The sequence below is a fragment of the Eptatretus burgeri genome, chromosome 2 (assembly GCF_056783735.1).
Source record: "Eptatretus burgeri isolate ZD-2024b chromosome 2, Ebu_testis_v1, whole genome shotgun sequence".
NCBI lineage: Eukaryota > Metazoa > Chordata > Myxini > Myxiniformes > Myxinidae > Eptatretus > Eptatretus burgeri.
This window is the reverse complement of record NC_140962.1, coordinates 137,176,099-137,200,987: the sequence shown is the minus strand read 5'-3', so window position 1 is coordinate 137,200,987 and position 24,889 is coordinate 137,176,099. Positions and strand designations below refer to the sequence as shown.

General features: G+C 42.0%; 1 protein-coding gene across 4 annotated transcripts in view; it reads left to right on the top strand.

Annotated features, from left to right (window-relative positions):
• ZFYVE28 (zinc finger FYVE-type containing 28) overlaps window positions 1-24,675 on the top strand; it is a 77,824-nt gene extending 53,149 nt beyond the window's left edge. For 3 of the 4 annotated variants that reach the window (XM_085871406.1, XM_085871407.1, XM_085871409.1), the window contains 8 exons: window positions 1,555-1,921; window positions 5,300-6,192; window positions 8,621-8,776; window positions 11,428-11,561; window positions 13,320-13,487; window positions 19,984-20,088; window positions 20,919-21,022; window positions 24,013-24,675. In XM_085871406.1, the coding sequence (XP_085727532.1) occupies window positions 1,555-1,921; window positions 5,300-6,192; window positions 8,621-8,776; window positions 11,428-11,561; window positions 13,320-13,487; window positions 19,984-20,088; window positions 20,919-21,022; window positions 24,013-24,144 (2,059 nt within the window). In that variant the 3' untranslated portion in view covers window positions 24,145-24,675. The remainder of the gene's footprint in view (window positions 1-1,554; window positions 1,922-5,299; window positions 6,193-8,620; window positions 8,777-11,427; window positions 11,562-13,319; window positions 13,488-19,983; window positions 20,089-20,918; window positions 21,023-24,012) is intronic. The other variant, XM_085871408.1, reaches the window with a different exon arrangement.
• The last annotated feature ends 214 nt before the right edge of the window (window positions 24,676-24,889 follow it).

Below are 24,889 nucleotides of genomic sequence, written 5' to 3'. Positions count from 1 at the left end.
TGAGCCTTGGCATTGAATACCTTATGCACGTTTCCTGCCCAGAGAGCGGCTTGGCACCATTTTCGGGTGCGGTTTCCCATGCAGGACGATGTGGCTTGATCACCAATCTCATAAAAGATCTCTGGACACCCAGCGAAGTACCAGAATAAAGGGAGGGGTTTTCTTTTATTTTATCTTTCCCCTTGTCTGTTTTTATAATTGTGTGTGAAGACGACTCAGCTTTAGGCTCTAATTTACCTGATGTAATAAAAATAAATCACATTTTGATTTCTTTCCAATATAAATATTTGATTTATGTTCATTAAACCATTATTTATGAAAGTTGCTTGTGTCTGTCTATTCGTTGTGGGTTCAAGTATAAACCCTTGTGCTACCATCTGGTAAATGTCTTTGCCGCCCTCCATCCCACGTGCACGATAATCTCCAAGGATCACGTGTTCACCTCCAAGGTAGAACCGTTCAGCTATCCGTTCAAGTCGGTGTTAACCGCCCGAACACCACAATTGGGTCGGGGTAATCCGTTTAACCCCCTGGACATGACAATTTGTTGTTGAGATTAAAGAGCATTGTCTCATTGAATCCCCATAAAAGCTCGGGAACAGAAAATGCAGGCAAACGCACACAGGGACTAACATGGATAATTTTGACATGATCCACATTCAAAGTGGATGAATTGGATGTTAAAAAAAAAGAAGGTATGATTACATTCAAACACTATATCGAACTGTGTTTTCGGCTGATCAGGGCACTATAGTAAAGCTTTTACCACCTGGAGGCGCTGTATTAACATGTCTACATATAGACTCACTGATATATATATATATATATATATATATATATATATATATATATATATACACACACACACACACACACACACACACACACACACACACACACACACACACACACACACACACACACACACACACACACACACACACACACACACACACCCACTTCAATATCTTTTCCCATTCCTTTAGGAATGGGCGACGCTAATGATGCAAAATCAACAGTTGCAACAGGGGGACTGAAAAAAATGCAGCTGGTCGTCTTTGCGTCACAAAAGCCAAACAATGATTCTTTGATTCTACTCATAACTCTGTTATGAGCTGCTTGTGGAAAAGGATCTCAGCAACAACCTCCTTACAGTGCAAACAACGATGACAACCATGTTTAGCAGCCATTGTGTGGATTCAGGACGGATTGAATAAAGGGTACAAGTGTTTGTGCAAAGTACCGAAGTAGGGTATCCCAATGCAGCTCATTAAAAATATCAAATTGCTCGGTGCATGCTGAGCACCGCATGGCAATAACGGTGTGGGTGCAGAAGCCCCAGAGCACCCACAAATTTGGTGACCATGATCAAGATGGCAGCTCTTTACTTCAACTGGAATAATCTCATTACACCAAACTTTGTCATCATTCTAAGAAACAGGTGCTTTGCCATTACCAGTTCTCATGAGGTGAGGTTGAGTATTATGATGTATTATTACATTTCACGTTTGTTTTATTATTGGTAATTATAACTGGTTTTGTTGTATCACACAGGGACCTTCTCCGAACTCTGACTCCGGAGGAGCAGGATACACTGGAACGCAGCTTGTGTGCCTCACTGGATCATCCAAGTCTCCCAGGAACAAGTCATCCTCAAACAACTTCTCCCTCATCCCCAAACCATCATGTTCCTCTTCCTACTCTACCGGGGGTCGCAGACTCTTTAATGTCATCCCCTGAGCCCTCAGTGCCTTTACCTGGATACCAGGTAGACCTCGCATGCTCTCTGCAGTTTGACGCACACGAGCAGGCTGAGATCTCTGCATTGGTGCACCGAGCGGGGAGTGTGATGCACTGCCTTCTGTCCCCACCCAGTAGCAATCCTTCACCTGCCCGGCATGTTGTAACTCCCTTCGAACAGGTAAGAAGTAGCCAAGAACGCAAAGATTACATTTATTTGATTATCTCAGATGACCGGATAAGAGTGCTGTTGTTTTATTACTTAATTGGCTGTAAACTAAAACTATATTCATGTACAATGACTGTGAGGGTGCTTCATATTTTGAGCTGATTTTTGTTTATACTCTCCGAAAATAGGCTTTATGTAAATTACAAAAAAGTACTTTCATTACTTATCAATTTATTCTTCAACCTTGGACATGTCCGATTGGAGGTTTTCACAACCCTTCAGTGTTTTTGAGGACATGGCTGTAGCCCAGACATGTGATTTATTTAGTATTTTCAGTCGCCGGTCTAAATTAAATATTGCCGGTTTAGGGTCCCACCACTAGAGTCCAGGGTTCTGTGGCACGCCCCCAGATGTCAGAAGTTCCCAAAGTGTCTCTCCTGCATTCTCAGCTATTTCTGACTCGCAAACGGTGCAGCACTCGGCCGAGTTCCGAATGCAGTCTAAAATCATGCCGGTCATAAACTAAAGAAAAATAGTTAATAATTTAACCTAATCAGGGATACTCGAATGAAGCGCTGGAAATCTAGCAGGAAGATGGACGCGTTTGCCTTGGAGAGTAATTATTTCATAAATAAAGGACCGACAGAATGAGGAAACGAAAAATGGATCAGATCGTCGGGACAGTTGCACTGAAACCTTGGATTATGGTATCGTGTGTAAATAAAACAGTAAAAACACATTTGTGTCTTTATCACAGTTTACCTGGAACATAAAAGCCTCCATGAGGCTGACTTGACAGGATCGCTTCATCTTTTGTACCCTTCATCTTGACGGCAGCACAGGAAAGTCTGGCTATTCCTGGAACGTCTGGGCTGACTTGGCGAAGGCTTCTGATTGGACAAATTGACCTTCAGGACTGGTCGTAATATTAATGAAAGGGGTTGTCAGAGGTGGACGATTGGGAAAAAGGAAGTTTTGGATTGTGTACATTTTGACGGGTTTTCAATTAATTTGTATCATGGGAGCACCTCTGCATTGTAGCGTGCGTGCGTGCGTGCGTGATGTATGTGTGTATGTATGTATGTATGTATGTATGTATGTATATATATATATATATATATATATATATATATATATATATATATATATATATATATATATATATATATATATATATATATATATATATATATGTATATATATATGTATATATATATGTATATATATATGTATATATATATGTATATATGTATATATATGTATATATATGTATATATATATATATATATATATATATATATATATATATATATATATATATATATGTATATATATATGTGCTTCCAACCGAAAGTAAACGAGATCTACTCAGCTAATTTGAGCAATAAACAGCAGCAAACGCAGTCTCGAGCAACATTTCACCCGCTTCATAGCAGGCTTCCTCAGGCCAAATAGACCCCGAGCCTCGGCTCAAAATCTGCACTCATTCAGGAGATCCTTTGGGGTGGGTGAGTTGCCCCCCAGAATAGGTATTTGCTCTCTTCTCCGAAACTACACACGCGATTTTGATGAAACTTGACCACAACCTTCATCACCTGTGATGTTTGTTTATGGGATTTTAAAAAAAAATCATAGTCTGAGGGGGTCTGGGGGTTTGGTGGGGGTGGGGGGGGGGTTGAGTGACTGTTTGTCCTGATCCAGGTGAGCTTTAGGACGTGCGGTCCTATTTTTACCTCTGTCAACGTAGGTGGATGGAGGTTATGTTTTTCATCCCTGTCTGTCTGTGAACAGGATATCTCAAAAAGTTAGGAATGGATTCTGACGAAATTTGGATATTTGACAAGGAATTAGCTATCTATCCATTACTCCAGATAACAGGGAATAATTGATTCGATTTTGGTGAATATTTGGATCCGTATACGAGAATGTTCTTTCAGTGATTCTTCAACCTTGAGAGATAAGGCCAAAGACGATACATAGCATAATATCTCCAAAACTTAAGGACAGATCCAGGTGAAACTTGGTGGACAGATTGGGTGTGTGAAAAGGATGAATAGATTAAATTTTGGTGAAGATCCGGTTCCAACAATTTTTAGATCCTCTTGGAGGATCTCCAAGTCTTACTCACATTGTTGTTCTTGTGGACTTTTTTGTTTCACAACCTACAGTTTTCATCGAAACTTCCTGAAACTTGGCATGTGTATGTAAAAATACCCTGCGCAGACAGTAACCATCTCCGATTTTGAAAATTCCCCCGAGAAAAAAAAGTTGTGACGTCAAAATATCTCCGCTAATGGAAATCGCCGGAAAAATTATCTCAAACCAGGCAAGCTTTTTGAATTCTGTTTGCGGGAATCGAACAGGGCTTTAGCAGAGTTGAATTACCGCACATACTGTATGATACATCACTATGACGTCATATCAATTTTTATGACGTCATTCCTATTTTTTGATATTTTTTGTTTCACCACCCAGAGTTTTCATCGGATCTTCGTGAAACTTGCCATGTATATGCAGAAAGCCCACACGCAGGCAATAACCATCTCCGATTTTTGAAATTCTTCCTAGAAAAAAAGTTAACGTCATATCGCCGCTAATGGAAATCGCCTATACCATTTTCTCCGAAATTAGGCAAGCTGTTTGAATTTTGTTTGCGGGAATCAAGCCAGGCATTAGCACAGATAATTTATCGCAAACCTGATACACCACAATGTCATATTCGTTTTTATGACGTCATCATTGAGAGGACGATCTTAGCTCATTCAAGCTTGTTTTATTTTCGAAGTGATTCTTCATCATTGAGAGATGGGGCCAAAAACTGCAGCCACAGATTATTTTTTGTGATTTTTTTTCACCATTGAGTGATGGAGCTAAAATGAAATATAGCATGATATTTTAAAAAGTTGTGGATGGGTTATGACAAAACTTGATGGTGAGTTGGGTAGGTGACAAGAACAAGCTGAATAGATTTTTGTTAAGGTCTGGATTCAGATCTAGCCTATCACTGAGATACAAAACGTAAACTGTTCAGTCTGACGGAAGTACGCACTCGACCGAGTGCCGTTCTAGTTTGCTTTGCAACAGTACCATTTTTGTCGTTCTTCGACAGCAGTAACCCTTTAGAATATAGCATGACACACGGCTGGACACTGCTCCTTTTTTGTCACAGAAGATGTCCTTGACAGACTATCGTCACCATGGTATGCAGTCAATCATCGAAATTACAAAAGGTTTTGTTTCCATTGACCAGAAATTATCATTATTTTCTGTTCAACCTTTCCTAGTATCGCATATCTTCTTATTGCCATCTTCTTCTTTTTCTTGACTGTGTTATTGTTTTTCCTTGTTGAGGATTCCAGTAATTTCTCCACTTTTAACCCTACCCTGCAGCTCCCACCAGAGGAGGATGAGAGACTTTTTGTGATGGAAGATGTGGATGGGGGAGAGCGTTTACTCGGTGAAAAGCCACGAGAATCCCGGGATGAAACTGGGGCCCACAGCCGATTAACAGTGATGCTTGAAGGAGAAGGAAACTTAGGAGATGGATGCTGGAAAAGTGGGGAAATTGTGACTGAAGACGAGGAGAGGGGAAAATTTGAGGGCAGAGTATATGCAAATGAGTGTGAAGTGTTGGAGAACAATAACGTGAAGGAAGGAACCAATGAGAATGCCAGAAATAATTTTGACAATAACAATGGATTGATTGGAAGTCGGGGCAGAAATGGAGAGAGCAACTGCAGGGTATTAGGAAGTGAAAGAAAACACAGAAGGAATGAGCTCAAAAAACGAAAAAGCATATTGACTGCAGAGGAGAATGAGCTTGGATTGCAACAAAATGGAGTGGACTTGAGGAAGAGCGAGGATGAACTTGAAAATGATGAGGTGGCCTTTGTCGACCATGAGGTTGGAGTGGAGGAAAATGAGAGGATCGTGTGGGATAGTGGGAATGATGTGCAGGAAAGCGACGAGAACCTTGGAGAATGTGAAGAGTTTTTAAGCAGGGTAGGGGCAGCAAAAGAGATAGCAAATAGGACAGGTGGAATGTGCCTGTCTGCTACAGTCATCTTTAGGCCCCGAGATGATGCAATGCAAACGAACTCGGCTTGTATTACGTCTACTCCACTGAATCATTCAGCTTTCAATTGCAATTCAACATCTCCTGGTGCAGTTCGAGGTTCTCGGCTCGATTGTGCGGAAATTATAGTGGAAGCGGCAGTCTCTAATGAAACGAGTGTGGCACGCGGCACCACAAGCCAGGAGGCCCTCTCATCTGGTTGCTATAGGTAAGAAGGTCTTGCTCAGTGGACCTGCTGATAAGTCAGCCATCGGAAAAAAAAAAAAAAAAAAAAAACTGTAAGCTTGCTGTTTGAGTGACTTTCTCATTTTTGCTCCCTAACCGATACTGTCCAGTTAAGTTGTGGGAGAAATTAACAATAGACAGATGGGCTATGGAACCTATTGACATTTTCATGCAGATAGATCTCTGAATATACATCAATACTGTATTACTCTTGTGACTGGCTGTGGTTTCAGCATTATGGGGTTCTTCAGATCACTGGTAAGGTTTGCATCTGAATTGCAGCTCCAAGGCTGCATTGTTGTAATGCAATGCTCGCTGCACATTGCTTGCATTCTTCCGTTGATGATCCCAGCTTGATCAGTAACATTCTCTCTTCCTTTGGATGAGAGTGCTGGACAGGTAATGGTGGATTTCTAAATCTGGCCACACATTTCTGCAAATCCACTTCATAACAATAGAGCCGTTTATTGTTCACATTTGCATATTGTGGTGGCGTTCACTGTATACACCACATCAAACCTAAGCTAAATTGTACTCTTCTCTCCAAGGGCTGTCCACCATTTCTATCCATGATCCTTTTTTTTTTTTTTTTCTTTGCTTCATTAACCATTCCCATTCACTTCAAATTGCTATATTTCTTTCTGTTTTCTCTCTCCTCCCTATTTCGTTCATCCCTTTCCTTGTTATGCCCATGTTTTCCCACTGGCCCCCTTAATCCCAGTCACTGGGTTGCCTTTTACTCGCTGTCAAGTGTGTGCATATATATTGTTATGATTATGGTGGTAGATGGAAGAATGTAATGGGGGAATAGCATTGTGTCGAGTGGCTTGGTCCGTGGACGAGTAGAAAGCATCTCGATGTAGTAAGGAGGGAATCTGTGAGCTTAAGTGTTACGTGTCACCACACGAGGGGTGGTGAGGTGTTAATTAGCTTTGGGAGTAAGAATAAGTTCCCCAGTATGTGATTGTCCTCTGATTTTTTTTCCCCTATGTTTTTATATTTCAAGATCGGCAATAAAGGTGGGGAACGTGTCCCTGAAACCACAACAAACGGGCAGAAAACCCCGCCTTCAAAGGTTGACAACAAGCGAAGTCATGCCCCTGAAGGACGATTGATGGGCGTGACATCAGAAGCCAGCTTTCCCAGGTTTTGTGGGAGCAGGCTACGCCCCGGAGGCAGAGGATAAAATAGAACAGAAAAAAAGTGGAGTGAAAAGGCAGCTTGCGCATTTTAACAGGATTATAGTGGTGCATTTTGAGAGGCGAAAAGAAAGGGAGCGCACAGGAGAGGTGGCACATTTTAACCCTGAGCTAGTCCCATGGGGTGTTTTGGCACCACACTTTTTTTTTTGTGTGGCATTCGAGCATTGGGGTGTGTAAACACCCCACCAGACTTACCATGTTTGAATGACACAGCAGACTAACGCAGGGTTAAAGAAGGAGTTGGCTTGGCATTTTGGGAGAGCCGTGATCAGAGTGGAGGCACAAGGTGCATTGTATCGGAGAGGCGAGAGCGGACATTGAGCGCACACCGTAGAGGCCGACATGGCCATTGAATCTGTGTTGAGGCGGTTTGGCTCGCGTGGCGAAGTAAGACGCCGGCCGTTTGCTTCTGGTCGGGTCAATGAGGACGAACAAATAACCAAAGCCGTTTCACTGGGGCTTTGAGCCTTTATGTGGAGTGCCGCTCGCGGATTGCCTGGTGTGTGTTCGTCCCGCTCTGAGAGAAGCGCCTTGATTTCAGTTCTACAAGGATCAGCTCAGTGCAAGAATAGTTGGAAGGAGGGTTTTTCTTTTTCTTTTGTTTCCCCGTTGTCCATATTTGAGTCTGTGTGCGAGGCTTCGACTGTCGGATTTATTTATTTTGTATCATTATCATTTCCTTTTGCATTATCGTCCTTCGTGAATATTTGTTTTATTTTTCATTCAATGTATTCATTTTAACACACTGTAGCATTGTGCTGTCCTGGTGCAGCGCCCTGTGCTGTGCTCCTTCCCATGCTCCCCCTGGGTGGTTCGCCTCTCCGCCATAACACCCCATTAACCCGTGTGCATTAATCCCCAAGTCTTAGTTGTAGCCTTCAAGGGAGAAGCTTTGCCATCCATCCAGGTTGGGTTTTAACCCCCTGGACATGACTATATACATATATATATATATATATATATATATATATATATATATATATATATATATATATATATATATATATATATTTGTACAAACGATTTGTTCACCTGCAATTTGTAAGGAACGTTCTGTGATGTGTGGCTGGCTTTGGATTGCTTTGCTCTTAAGAAATCTGTTCAAATGAAATTGACGCATAATACCCTGATTGACTCTACCAGTGAGCCGGAGTGGCTCACCTGGAGGTCTAATGCCTGTGCGGTGCGGTACATTGGTTGCTCCTACAGTGTTGAGTGTTCCTGTGGTGCTGGGTGTGAACACAGCCCTGATGTGAGCCCCCGGCGGTACTCAAGCACGATAGAGTCGAGCAGCGAGTCCGACATCCTGTCACTCAGCAGTCAAAGCTTATCTAAGTCTCCATTTGTTAACAAGACCGATGCCAGGTTGGCTCTAGTTTTGTGGGTCACACAATTTCCTCAAGCAGTTTCCCTATTCATTGTTAACCTTTCTCTGTACATTGAAAGTCATTCAGGCAATACACTAAAATCATGGATCCACAAAGCAGAAGATGTGAAATTCATTGACTATTCAAAGCAGATTTTGTTTCAAAATAATTGATGAAGTGAATTTTGCTTGCATTAAACCCAAACCTTAATTGCACTACATAGGCCACATCGGTTTGTTTGGGTGTACCCATCTGAAATGCTCACTCATGGTGCTGCGAACTCGGGTTCAAATCCCATGCACATCCGTTGCGTATTTGTTTGACATCTGCGGAAGTCTTTGTAACTCGTGTTGAAGCACACCGATGTCAACTAATGTGTTTGTCCTGCACGTGATACATATATAAGTGCGAGTCCAATGGAAACGTTTTGTCTTCCGTAGTCCTTTGGGATGAGTGAGACAATGGCTTTCATTCAGACGCATTCACACACGTAAACGGACTAGAACGAGGAGACACACATAAGTGCTTGAGGCGTACTTTTGCAGAGATTTGTGATTTCTCATCAGATCTGCTAAAAAGGATAATTTCATCAAAAGTTGGGAAATTTCTGTAAGCTCTCTGATCATTCTCATAAACTTTACATTCTGCATTGGTTGTTCAATCAGGGTATTTTGACTTTTGACCGATTTTTTTTTTTTTTTTTTTTTCTTCAACCGCTTTGTACCCCAAGTGACAGTTTCCAGATAAATTGTCCATCAAAATCGGAGTCATTGATGAATGGAAAACTGAAATCTGGAGAAATGGCGGCATTTTGAAGTATAATCTGCACTTGTAGGCCAATAACAATCCAAGAAACGAACTCGACCACCTTTGGTTGCATGCAAGTTATTCTCCATTCAGAAAAGCCGAACAAATAACTACTTTGGTCATCCCAAAAGTTATAACTCTACCTTCATGACAGACGTTATTTGTGTCACAATGTTCAACCCAACCTCCATCCTCTTCAATGCACATCGTCCAGCAGTCAACTAACTTTTTTTGATGCCATCATGTGGAAGCCTTCCGTTGGAAGTGTTCTTAACAACTGTGTTAACCAAATTTGACACATGCAGAATGTTTTTCCCCAAAGCCTTGGATTTTTACATCCGTCACCGAAGATAGAAGTTATGTTTTCACGTCTGTCTGTCGTCTGTCTGTGAGCAGGATATCTCAAAGTTATGGACGGATTTGGACGAAATTTGGGCTACAGGTTGATTGTGTGACGAGGACTAATTGATTCGATTTTGGTGAAGATCCAGATCCGAGAATTACTTTAAGTGATTCTTCCCCATTGAATGATTGGGCGAAAAACGATTTATAGCACGATATCTCAAAACGTTGTGAACGGATGATGACAAAACTTGGTGGATGAGTTGTGGAGGTGATGAGGATGAATTGATTCGATTTTGGTGAAGATCCAAATCCGGCCTATCGGTGAGATGCAAAACATAAACTGTTCAGCCTGGCTGAGGTGTGCGCTCTCGTGATGCTTTGTTACGAAAATTTATTGGAAGGTTTAATTTCCATTTTTAGTCCGCATTACCACATATTTTACAGGAGTTCTCATTTCATCTTTGCTGCACTCAATGCCACATCATCGATGCTCAATGCCATTACTTTTCATTCCTAAAACAAAACGAGTGGTTTGAGAAACTTGATATTTTATCAGACACTTAATAACGGGATGATATCGCGTACATGCAATCACCCAAGACCTTATCATGAAAAACGTTGCAAACTGCGTGACGGAAACTTTTGGGATAGCCCTCATAACCCTCTTTAAGGTCCCAGTGAATATGAACAAGGTCAAGGCTTTAGGTTTCGGAGGAGCAAAAATTCTCAGCTCTATCACTGGTAGGCACTTGTACTGCTGGGCCGATTGGACAGCTCAGAGTTGCTGTACTTGCCTTGGAGCTCCACCGTCTTCCTCATCCTTCACACGAGTGATGTTGCATTTCAGAGTTGCATCTATTATTCTGCTTCAAAATTGATCTACATTGAAATGGAATTGTTTCGTTCAGTTAGATAATTAATCCCATCGATTTTACCATAGGCCGTTGTGCACTGTTACTTTAGCCAAATTCCAAATCCATGCGTAATAAACAGTAACACTGCACAGCAGCATTGCCACACTTCAATATTGATGTAACCAGTTGAGACGATAAGTAATTTGAATCCGATGGAATATGCTTTTGGCAGATTGGACTCACAATGATCCGGTAGATAATCATATTTTATTTGTACTTTTGTGGAGTCGTGCATTCATTCTACTTCTACAAGGGCTGACACTTGCATTGGCCAATTGGAAAAATTCACTTGGTCAGAAAAGTACTTGCCCCCAAAATTGGTTTGACTCGCAGAGGTTCCATTGCAAATACAACAACCGCAAGTACTGCGTGTGGCTCGACGGCAGTTTTCACCACCAGGCCTTTTTCCCCAACTTGATTCTTAGGCTAAAAAAGAGACTCCTTGGATGAAATAACAAGCCACTTTTGGTTTTGGTTTGTAACATGAATTGATATATGTTAATGCATTGTTTGCATGGAAGGTAATTTAAGAATATGCTGATCAGTGTTAATGCTACAATTGCTGAACATTGTTGTGGTGCAGCGATGGTGGAGAAAGCATTGAGGAGGAGAGAGATTATGAAGAGGAATTGGAGTTGCAAGCTACAAAAAGAAGGCTAAGGGCACGTTTCAAAGGCAGTGGCGACCTCATCCATCGCCTCTTTGTCTGCATCTCAGGTCCTTTCAGATGTGTATATATATATATTTTTTATTTTATTATGATTAATATTTATTTCTTTTTATCTCCTTGCACAACTTTTTCCACCAATCTCAATTCTTGTTGGATCTCTCCTGCTTTCACTCATCCTGCTGCTCCTCCACATTTTCTGCTCACCCTTTCCTTGTGAGCTTTCACCCTTGAACTGCTCGATATCACCAGTAGGCAGATGTCGACTATTCTGCTTCAAAATGGGTCGACATTGAAGTGTAATTGTTTTGTTTAGTTAAATAATTATCATTATTATTATTATTATTATTATTATTACTGCCGCCTCTTCTCAAATATTGCTCCCTCTGCTCGCTCAGTTCTCGACCCTCCCCAGCAACTCCAAGATGCACGCATTCTTCTTGGAACCCCCTCCTGGTTAAACTTCCAAAATACAGGCTGACTGCATGCCTCAAGTCTTTTGTTCCTCACTTCTCCAATCTATGGAACCACCTTCCAGAGGCTATCTCGCTCTTCCCTCCAGCGCTTTAAGCAGGCAGCGCATCACCATCTCTTGTCATCCCCAATTATGTCCCATCATTGTTATTGCCCCCAGGAATCTTTCCTAACCCAGCCATGATCTTATTTGCTCGTTTGTGTTTCTTTCCCTCCTCTTTTCCTGTTCATTCATTCCCTCAATGTTTGTCCAACTGCCAGGTATACCTTGATCTTCCATGAGCCTCACTCCCATGAAAAAGAAATACGCCTTTTACAATCGTCTGGAACATCTATAAATGTTTAGAGATTCTCATTTGAAAACTACTTTTTCAAATGTAATGTTCTTTCCTTTTGTGTCTCTACTTGTCTGCCACTTTTGACCACATGATATTTGCATTGTGGTGCAGAGTGAGTAGTTGGATTTGCAAGTTTAATCCTCCCCCCCCCCCAGCCTTACAGGGACTGCGATGTGAGCACTTCTTCCATGACCCCCATTTAACAATGATAATTAAAATGAACTCATAATTTTATTATTGGTGTATTTTATAATCTATTTGTTTCCCCCTGGTGTGCACATGAATTGTTTTATTTATCTAATTTATCTTGGATTTTTTTTTTTCTTCTCAATCTCTGCCAGCTTATCTCATCCCTCTTGCCACCCACTTGGGCACTCTACTCATGAGTACTCCTCGCATGCCATCTTCCCTTCTTCGTTCATGTGTAGCACAAGGCTGTACGGTTGCATCATTGGCTGAGGGCACGGCTGTGCCGCTGATTTGTCCGGGAAGGATTTCGGAATTTGTCCATGGTGTTGGCAATAGCTCACCTACTCTTCATGAAGGACAGCCTGAGATCTTTAACATCCACCAATGAATGTTGGCAGGATGCTGATCTTAAGCGAAACAAGAGACTCCTTAGGTGAAATAACAAGTCACTTTTGGGTTTGGTGTGTCTTGTTATTTTCATCTCTTCTGGCCATTGCTGACAAGGCTTTTTTTGGGACATGTGAACTACAAATCCTGTATACCCATTTAACGTCCATCCGAGGGACGGCACACACATCGATGAATCACCTGCCTGTGAAACGCCGGGATGACGGTTTATAGCTGGGTTGAGATTTGAACCCAGGCTAGACAGCTTGTGGCGAGTGTGCATACTTCTAGGCCACCCTGTCAGCCCACAGTCTTCACGTGTACACCCTCTACAGCTTGCTTGATGTTCTCATCACATATGTCCTCATTGTTTATTTTGTATCACTCATTCTGGTTCAATTACCACATTTCTACCCACAGGAGTGGCAGACCAGCTACAGACTAACTACGCCAGTGACCTTCGCACCATCCTGAAGGTTGTGTTTGAGGTCGTTGCGACCAAGTCTGAACCTGTACCCGATAACCTGCAGGAGCAAGATGCAGGGAGCAGCCATCATTCAGGGAACATTGGAGCTCAGCAGTTTGAAGGTATGTGCACCCAGAAGATGCATGGTACCACTAAAGCTTGTAATCCATAATTGGTCATCTGGTGTAGAATCTGCAGCGTGCACCCTTTCTTTCAAAGGGGAAACGACATGGTGTCCTATTTGCTTGTACTCATTTGTGTTGTGTCCAGATCCCACAGTATATTTTGCAAAGTGAGTCTGTCTGGGGGGAGAGCAAGTGAGAAAAAGTGTTGCTGTGCTCAAATTCCAAATCTCTTTTATGGAGAGTGCAAAATTGACATCTCGTCTCATTAGTGTGACCATTTACAATCGAAACGCTTGCTTGTCCATAATTACCAACTCTCACATCGCAAGGACAAACGAAGATGTTTTATTTTGTGCATGTGTGTAATATGTAGAACTCTATGAACTCGAGGGTACAGTGCCTTCAGAAAGTATTCACACACCTCGACTTTTGTCACATTTTTGTTGTGCTACAACCGGAATGTAAAATGGATTATATTTAATTTTTTTTTGTCACCGATCCACACAAAAACCCCCATATGACGAAGTGAAAACATGTTTTTAGAAATTTTTACTCATTAATTAAGAATGAAAAGCTGAAATGTCTTGCGTCAATTAATATTCAAACCCCTGAGTGTCGAAGAGCCTTTGCATGCAGGTGTGGAAGAGCCTTTGGCAGCGATTATAGCTTCGAGTCTTCTTGGGTATGTCTGGATCAGCTTTGCATATCTGGATTTTGGGAGTTTCTCCCATTCTTCCTTGCAGATTTGCTCAAGCTCTGTGGAGTTGGATGGGGGAATGTTGGTGAACAGAAATCTTCAAGTCTTTCCACAGATTCTCAATGGGATTCAAGTCTGGCCTTTGGCTGGGCCACTCAATGATTTTCACATTCTTGTTCTGAAGCCATTCCAGTGCTGCTTTGGCTGTATTCTTGGGGTCATTGTCCTGTTGGAACGTAAATCTTCGCCACAGTCTGAGGTCTTTTGCACTCTGAAGCAGGTTTCCTCAAATATTTGCCTGCATTTGATTTCATTCTTTGTTCCCTCTCTCCTTGCAAGTCTCCCAGTCCCTGCCGCTGAAAAGCATCCCAATAACATGATGGTGTCATCACTATGCCTCATGGTCGAGATGGTGTTAGATGGGTGATGAGCTGTGCTCCGTTTCTGCCTTTGCTTTGCATTCAGGCCAAAGTGTTCAATTTTCGTCTCATCAGACCACATAATCTTTTGCCTCGTGCTCTCAGAGTTTTCCGCGCGCTTTTTTTGCGAACTACAAGCGTGCTGTCATGTGCCTTTTTCTCAGGAGTGGCTTCCATCTGGCCACTCTCCCATAAAACCTAGATTTGTGAAGTCCTATGGAGACTGTTGTCCTTCCAACAGGTTCTGCCATCTCATCCAAGGAACTCTGTAATTCTGTCAGAATGGTCATTGGGTTCTTGGTCACCTGCCTGACTGACAAAGGTACTTCTTGCGCAGTTGCTCAGTTTGGTCGGACGGCCAGCTCAAGGAAGAATCTTGGGAGTTCCATGTTCTTTCCATTTCCTCATGATGGAGCTCACTATGCTCTTGGGAACTTTCAACACTCGAGCAATTGTTTTATACCTTTACCCAGATCGATACCTCCTCACAAATCTATCTTTGAGTTCTACGGACATTTCCTTGGACTTCAGGGTAGAGTTTCGGCTCTGACATGCACTGTCATCTGTGGGACCTTGTATAGAAAGGTGTGTTTCTTTCTAAATCTTGTCCAACCATTTGAATTTGCCACAGGTGAACTCCAGTCAAGGTGTCGATACATCTCAAGGATGATCAAAGGTTATTGAATACACCTGAGCTCAATTTTGAGTGTCATAACAAAGGGTTTGAATACTTATTGACTCGAGACATTTCAACTTTTCATTTTTAATTAATGTGTAAAAATTTCTAAAACATGTTTTTACTTTGTCATTATGGGATATTTTGTGTAGATCGGTGACAAATTTAAATTTAATCCATTTTAAATTCAGGCTGTAACACCAAAATGTGATAAAAGTTGAGCGGTGTGAATACTTTCTGAAGGCACCGTATGTGTGAAAGATCTTGGGGGAGATCCACAGATAATATTGGTCACAAAAAAATTGACCTGGACTTTTACTTGAACTCATAATTGGGGTCAGCCTTTTTAATGTTTTCATCTGAACCATGTCAATATGGGACTTTCAAAATTATGTCATCCATCCCAGAATGCTCGGTGCGCACGTGCAGAAACACTTCGAAACAGCGATCCTCGGGACATTTGAACTTGTATTGTGCATACGCGATAAGGATTGTGAACTAAAATAGCCCACAAAGCTTCGAAAAGAGGCAGAAAATACTTGGAAAAGTACCTGAGAAAGCTGGGGTATGCCCCTGCACAACAAAGGAGACTGTGGGAGCACCAATGGGAAGGACATATCTGACACTTGTGAATGTACAGCGTAAGTTAAAATAAAGTTTTAAGATGATGATATTTCCTATTAATTATGATGGTTGGGGGGAAATGATGAGTGGGAGCTGTGAGAACTTACAAATATATATATTTTTTGTTTGGTTCTGACACCGCAAGATAAATAATACGAGATTTTTGCATCTATTGCTAAAAGGAGAAATGTGTGTGTGTCCATATCTGTCCATGCGTGCCTGCCTCTGCACATTTCTATTAACAGGAAATGATAGGAACTTGACACATCTCATCCACGGGTATTTCATGTATTTTCGTAAGTCCGATTTGCATCAAGGAATACAGCAGCTATGATTAACCATCTTGAAATTGCCATTCTTTATGTTTAAATGCTGAAAATTACGTTTAAATGACTGTGAATTACAGATTTTGTGCTCGAAACGGCAAGTTAAAAGTGACAGTGCGAGTGAAAGCGAGTCAGTATAAACACACGCATAGAGCATGCGTGAAGGGTCTTGTTAGCATTCATACATCATTTCGAAAATCCTGCATTACCATGTGAATTACAAGGATGTTTGTAAACGGTGGGGAAAAATACATAGTATTCAGGATCTTCGTTTTATCTCATGATGATCAGAACCCAGATTAAATGGTATCCCGTGCCCTTGAGAGACAAAATTCTTCTTCGCCCAATGGTGAGGTCCAAGTCATCCACCAGCAACATCAAGGATGGTGGTCTTGAAGGCACTCCACAACTCTTCAGGATTCCCCAAAGCACCCAGTCCCCCAAATCCCCACTCAGCCTGTTCGCAAACTCCTCAGCTGCCCCCTCATTCTTGAGCTTGCCAACATCCAGCCGAGGCTGGGATGGTACCATTCTCCCAGATTTGAGCTGCAACTTCAGAGTTGCTACAAGAAGCCTGTGGGGAGTATTGAGGAACTGAGCACTCCGGTAGACCCTGCAGTTCTGGATCATCCTCCAGCGAGCACATGGTCAATCTCCTTCGCCATGCCATGCCACACCACCAGCGTTGGAATACCAAGTCCAGCGATGAGGCTGTGGGCGCTCAAGCCATGAACCAGCCACCCTCAGCCCATGACTTCTTGCAAAGTCAAGGAACTTAGTGCTATTCTGGTTCGCAGTTCCAGTCGATGCACTGAAATCCCCCAAGACGAGAAGAGTATCTCGCTTGGGGCGCAGATGAACCACAGACTTGAGCGTGGCATAAAATACGTCCTTCACGGTAAGATCACTCGCCTCAGTCGGAGCACATACAGAGACCAGGGAAACGACATCCAAGGAGTGATGAATCCATGGCCTCATACGCTCGTTCACCGGTGTTACCTCAATTATCATTGTAGTCAGCTTATTCGACACAGCTACAACAACTCCTTGGGCATGATAACCATCAGAGTGACCATACCAATAGTAGGTGTCACCACCCGCTATGATCTCGCCACTATCTAGTCTCCGAACCTCAGAGAGTTGCAATACCAATGTTGAAATACTTGAGCTCAGATAGCAGAGATGGGTGATCATCCTCTCTTAGGGATAGGACATTGCAGGCACCCACCCAAAGGGACCACCTCAGGTTAACGCAAGAAGATCGCTGTCTGGTGGACGACATATTCGCACCACCCTGACTCACACTACTACAATCCACCCGGGAAGGTTACCCCGTGTTTTTTTTTTTCTCATATCATCAAAGAGTGGGGGTCCCAAAAGCTTTGCCCCAATTCCGTCATCTGGTGAGCTGCCCTGTGAAGGGAAGTTGCACAGGAGGTACTCCCACAGAGTGGGTTTTCAGTTTTCCTTGCGGTTTTTTTTTTGCGGAATGAAGGGTTTTACGATGGCCGGAGTGCAAATCCTGCCACCACCCTTCTAAAAAACAAAAGTAACCCAACTGCAGGAGGATGTCCATAGACACAGTTGGGGACTAGAAATGGATGGCCATTGGCTCATAAGGAGCTCCTCCGCCCTTTGATTTTCACCATCGTAGTGCCGACTCATGTGACTACTCTGCAACCGGTTGTCAGATTGAGACAATTTTCACCATCGGAGCGACTTCTCATGTGTAATGTTTTATTGATAATTATGATGTTATAGGTCACGTGGTGTGGCAGCCATGTTGGAAAAACGGAAAAACCTTTGGACCTCTGTAAACTTGGCATACAGCAAGTACCCTCATGGGGAATAAGTGTCATTTTTTTAATGTCATACTTGCCTTCGTTAGGACATCATAATTGCATATATAGAACGCTACATCTGATAGTATGAAAATTTGAGGGTCATCTCGGGATAAAATGGTCCACAGAAAAAATGTTGACGTCATCGGTCACATGATTCGGCAGCCGTATTGTTTTAAATGAAAAAAAAAATGTTCAAAAATCTTCTTCTCTGAAGTGGCAGAACAGAGAGGCGAAACTTTACACGTCTGACCGCCTGTCCATGAGGAACAAAAGGTTGACAAATGTGATATCATAGGTCACATGGTTTGGCAGCCATATTGGATTTACCTTAAAACGTATAAAAAAAATCTTCTCCAGAATGGCTGGACAGATCAAGGGGAAGCTTCACACAAATGTTCCCCATGCCTTGGGTGTACAAGTTTGTTCAGGAATAATTGAGAGGTCACATGGTTTGGCAGGCATATTGGATTGAAGAAAAATATTAAATAATCTTTTCTCTGGAACCACTTAATCGATGTGAAACTTCACAATTATGATGTTGTCGTGATGAATACATGTTTAAAATTCCAACTTCATCGTACACATGGTCTGCAGCCAGAATTATTTAATATTTTTGATCTGGGTTCTTTTTGATTTTAACAAATTTATTTAAAAATTTTTTGAATGAGGTTCACTTGGCTGTGCCTGGACGGGTTGGAGAGTTGAGGAGTATCAGCTGAAATGTGAATCCGATCCAGGTTCCTCCTGATGACTTCATCTTTGCTTTTTCCTTGTTTGGGTTCCTACTGATTACTCCAATGCAGGGCTGTACTGATTTGGTCTTCCATTTGATTTGAATTGAATATATTTGAATCCCATTTTAAATCCAATTGAATAATAATAAACGTCATGGGTCAGGGTTAGTTGTCCAATCAAAACGGGACGTCTTGGTACCCGGTCATCACTGCCAGCAGTTATAAAGTGGACTGTTCTAATTATGTCTATTATTAATTACGTTACACACCAGCACACAAACACCACACAAAACAAGTCCTGGTGAGGGTCTGTAATCTCTGATTCCTTACTTGTTCTGTCCATTTGTGGCACACTACCCCCACTCTCAGTTCTGTATTTTGCCTTTTTTACCTTCTATCACTTTGCTCTTTCATGAGCCTCGATTTTTGTGAATAATAAGAATAATGTTGCAGGGTTTTGACATGCTTACCATGCTTTCCAATGTGGGTTGGTGAGAGAACTCTCTTCTTGTAATTCCTACTCTTTCTCCATCCCAGCCTGGGTGACCTTGCTAGTATCTCACTTTGTCGTTGTAACGCTCAAACTACAGCACCACAGTAATGTGTTGGCAACTGAACCAAGCATCCCAATAAAATATTTTAATTTTATTTAATTTCTGCCATTATTATTAAGATGTGCATTATTGTGTGGAGAGTGTAATTTATGCCATGGTGCCATGCAACGGTATGTTTGAGGAGAAAGCTCAATTAAGACATTGAGGTTCGGTCAGACCAGCCATTCCGCAACCTGCATTAGATACAAATGAATTTTTGTACATCTTGTCATTGGCTTTGATATCGTATTTCTCCAAATGGTTACCACCACCAATTTTCCCACACTAGTGACAGTAGCCTTTGAGCAAACATGATATCGGTGTTCGCCCACCCTGGTACTATATGATCTACTACAAAATAATGTCCTCCATCATGCTTGGATCCGAAGATCTCGGTGTTCAACCCTGATAAAATTCCAAAATATGAATAGCAAGCAAGTTTGAGTGAAGTCCTGATGTCAGGATAGCTGCATTTACCTGGGAGTTGATGAAATAGATAAACTTGAGACAAAAAAAGAAAATTTTTTCATTTGTCGTTATTGTTTATTTGTTTTGTTCATTTGTTTGTGTGCGCATACAGCCAACGAAGTATTGCAAGATGTTTATCTTGAGGACTGTGCACTGTGCCATGACTTGATCTCCACAACTGATGCTGTGTCTAAGAAACGGCCAGGAGAGTTTGAAGGTACGGTAGAGTAGCACAACCAGGTTTTTCGAACAGTTCTGACCAAGTGGCCCCACAACATAGTGGCCACTATATTTCATACCTGCATCTCTACAAAGTTATACAGTCTATCAGTTTTGCTCTTCAGTCTGTGTAGTATCATTTTATGCTGTACATTATTCTTGTTACATTAAGGATTTCATAATTTGCCTCAAACTTACTTCTACTGATACATCTACACTTGTAAGAATCCAAACCTGACTGCTACTGCACAGTGCTCTGCTTGCTGATGATGTGGGGTTTTTGGATTAACTCATGTAGGTAATGACATAGCCATTGCGGGTCTTATTTCCATGCCTTTGTATGCCATTCAGGAGCAAAGCATCCAGTCTTTCTTACAGTTGGTATAATCCTCTGCAAAGTTTTTATTTGTGTTGCGATCCGTATCCTAAAACGGCCTACATGTCCAGATTCTTTGAATAAAGAATGTTCCAGGCAGCTTAGCAACACTTCGAGGTTTAAATCACTTTTTCTTTAATTTAAAACACTACAAATGCAATGGCAAAAACCGTGCTTTTTCCAGAAACAACCACACGTCCCACCAGACAGGGCTGCGCCGGTCTCCCCGCTTCCAGTGGAGATGACGTGACACATGGACAGGAGCATAAATATGCATTAAGGAAAGACATGAATATGCATGAGGCAAAACATGGGTGGAGCATGAATATACGTTTTACATTCAAACTTGGTTACATCACAATCCATCAAACCAGCTAATCATGTGCAAAACCCAACAAAGACCGTGTAAAGTTTCACACGAAAGAGGACGATGCATGATGCTATGTGCACAGTGCCACCTGAGTGGGTGCCAGATGAGGAGTGCAACGAGTGTGCAGCTTGCTGTTCTCCATTCACGGTCATCAGGCGTAAACACCACTGCAGAAACTGTGGAAAGGTACCGTTTGCTTCCTGTCATTCGTTCCCTCACTATTACAATATTATTTTTTAAGTTTTACATCCTTGTAGTTTTTCTTGAATCCTTTCATCTTCATAGCCTTCAAAAAAATTCCAAGACTTGTTGTTGATGTAAACTATTGTAATCCTGAGTGACCATTTTGCACTGCTCATTGGAAATGTTTATGAGTCCAACCAAAGCTCTTTATCAGTCAGCCTTACATTCCTGACACAGCATCTGTGGGACTTCGGTGTTGTGACGTCTCCAACTTCCAATAAGATCGCCAGACCTTTGCCATCTTGGTACAAATTTGAAAATACCATGATGGTGTAATGCTGGTTTGGCATTGTTGCACCCATTTCCGTTGCACCTCATGTAAGACCTCATTTTGTCTTTATCACACTCGGTGGTGTATTATGGTTGGAGCTTTCGCTTTGAGTCTGGAAGGTCAGCGGTTTGCACCCAGACAGTCAGACCAAAGACTTTAAAAAATGGTACGTGCTATTTCCTTGCTTGAGGCCTTTCATTTTAAAAGGTTAGAGCATGGACAAACAGCCATATGTTTGCCATCGTTGTGCAGGTTTGATGGGCCTAATGGCCTCCTGTATTGAAGTTCCTTCGAACAGGAACTCGTATAATATTAAACTCGTGGGGACCTGCGGAACATCTGTGCAATGTAAAATACGACTTCAAATCCTCAACTCTTCTCCCAAGTCCTCATCCCCCACCTCCTAACCTCAATTCCTCACCTTCCACCTCCCAACCCTAAGGTGTCAGTCCCCTCCCCACTTCAAGCCTTCAAACTCCCTCCTCACCCTTCATGGTCGCCTGTCCAACTCACAATCCCACGAGATATGCAGAAAAGATATGTGACCATGAGCAGGTTAATTGTGCCAATAAACAAACCAAAACCAAATATCTTCTTCCGAATGCATATACAGTATACACATTATTAATTGTAAATAGACTTCCGGCGGCTATTCTATGTCCACTGTGGATGGCATTACTCTGTGCCATTGTTGACCACTGTGGTCTCAACAGAGAAAATCATGTTCAGGGGTCAGTATATTTCAGTTCAGGGGTCAAAGTTTTATGGACATTTAAAAAAACATTGCACAACCCATCTGGGACACATCGATGGTGTCTTGTTCAAAGTCAGAAAATGGATCCTGGATCGATATTCCCAACTTTGACAGAAGTCACCGCTGCTGTGCAGACATTTGGTGTTCGTTGCACATTTGTCTAAAGTTGAAAACGAAGTGGTGATGAATCTATCTATAATTCCAGCAATCTCTGTATGTCTGTGTGTCTATGACCGCCGTTTCTCGACAACCACTGGTCCGATCTAATTGAAATTTGCCAGGTATATTGGTGGGGCCCTGAGGATGTGCCTTTTCAAGGTTTCATATTAATCGGACAAGCGGTTCCCAAGTTATGGCCATTTATTTACCAAACCAATGACAGGACACGATACTATGATGTCACAATTGACATCACAATTCTTCTTATTATTTTTTTTTGCACGTACGGGCACGTACTAGTATTTTAAAATACAGAACTGAATTCCTTGAAAATTATTTTAAGTCAGTTTTGTTACAAAGTAAGAAAAATTGTAAGATCTTATCATTATCTCAGTTTTGTGTGTGCCTTTAATAGACAGAACTCAACTTTGTAGGGGGATGGGCCTGTTTTATTCCCTGCAAAGAGTGTACACATTTTATTTTATACCAGCAAATACCACCTGTTGCTTTGCTGACAGGACTACAGGGGAGGAGGAGGGGGGGGAGCAAGGGAAGCGGAGAGGTGAGATGAGGGAGGAGGCGAAGGGGAAGGGGGGGGAGTGTGGAGGAGGATAAATGGGGAGAGGAGGGGAGGGGAGAGAAGCTAAGGGGATATTTGGGGGGGGTATAACAATTACTATGTTGCTGGATTATGTGGATTAAATTGAATTTGCATTAGTTTGGGGTGGGGTGGGTGGCAGGTTAAAGTTTATTTTGAGGAGTATATACTTTATGGATGCCCTGAAAGGGTGTAATCTCGGGTTTTTGTCCACTGGAAAGGGTCTAATATCGAAATATATCAGATGTTCAGTGATGATGAATGGGAGATTAGTATTCTTCTATTCCTTTATACTGCATGTCCTGTTGAGCCATGTTCATGATATGCTGTCTTTATTACTAATGTAACAGGTTCAATGTTTTAAGGAAACCGAGCAGAGCTACTAAATCGGTGTCATTTAATCCTCTGACTTGTGTACACAAATCTGTTTTACCCCTTATTTTGTATCTCACGATGGACATGTTAAAGTTCATGACTCGAGATCTTTCCAACTATCAACATACACATATTGGTTGGAAAGATGTAGAATCTGAAATACTGTACTGCTTCCATTTCAACACATCCGAAAAAAAAAAAAAAAAATTCCCACCCACCTATCCCATTCACTGAGCAGCATGTTACTGGAAACCCAACATTTTTTGGGAGGGGACCTTACATAGCTTGGGTAAATTCCAATTGCACTGGCCCATAGGCTGACACGAGAGGCCTGAAGCCTGAGGCCGATATGCACTGTCGCCTGCGCAAGGTCCGTGATGATTATCAGCTCCAAGCTTTAGCTCTTTGTAAAAAAACCAAAGTGACTGTTCAAAGGATTATCACTGAACAGAAAACTTGTAAGGAGGGCATGGCGAATGTGAATGTGAGGGCTCTGAAGATGTCTTTGGCTCCCCAAAGCACCAAAATGATGGCTGCATGATTTTTTTTTTCAGTTTACAATTGTAGGTGGAGTCAGGCCAGCTGTCCAACCAATGGGTGGAAAGGAGCGTTACACACGAAAGGATGGACAAGCAAGCGTATTATTGTGTAGATTATTCTATTGTATTATATTATTCCTTGTACAGTGGACATAGCAAAATGTCTCTTATTGCATGTGTCATCTACACTACGTACAACAGACTTGACCTCCCCTACACTTCTCCCTATCCTTCCAGATTTTCTGCTCCCGCTGTTCTCCACACTCCGCTCCTCTACCTCGCTATGGACAAAGCCGCCCGGTGCGTGTCTGTATGCATTGCTTCCTCTTTCACGTCACGCCATTCTGCAGTGAGCAGTCTACTACGTGAGAGAGGAAGTCGGTTGGGAAGGCTCTTTGGTGAATGAGGAGCATATGGAGATGCACCTCACCTTCTGGATTCGGATCTCTTTTAATTCTACATTCTACTGGCGGCAGAGCTGGCTTGCCGGCAGGCCAAGAACCCGTCATGCCATATTTTTTTCCAAGTATTCCAGGAGGTCTCTCAAGTACTCCATATCCTTAATTATTATGAACTGTAACACTGTGTATGGGTCTTGAGTGAACTCGATGTTGCACAAAAACTCTACTGAACTTAAGAAAACTTTTATTTCGCATATCAACTTTTGTACTAACAAAGTATCAGAAGTTGCAAACAAGTGACAAATGCAAACTCTCTTGTCCTGCGCGTTTCTTTTCCGAGATAGACTTGATTTGCTTATGATGACGAACATGCAACTGCAATGCCATCGGAGAGAAAGGCTAATGTTATAAATAATGTGGCTGGTTGTTTGCTGTATATTTGGTGCAATTGATAATTATGTTGGTTCTGGAATGAAACAATAAATATGACTTCCTTTTTTTTTTTTTTTTTTTTTTACACGCCCTTTCGTCTTCAATTTATATCGGACTAAATCGCCCAGGGATGATAAGCAAGGAATGGTTCACACTTCAAAAGACCTGATATTCTTGGTGGTGTAATGGTTTTGAGCATCTTTTCCAACTCTTGGAGGTCAGCTGTTTGAGTCGAGTCATAACCAGGACTTATTTTTTTTTAATGGTACATGCTGCTTCCT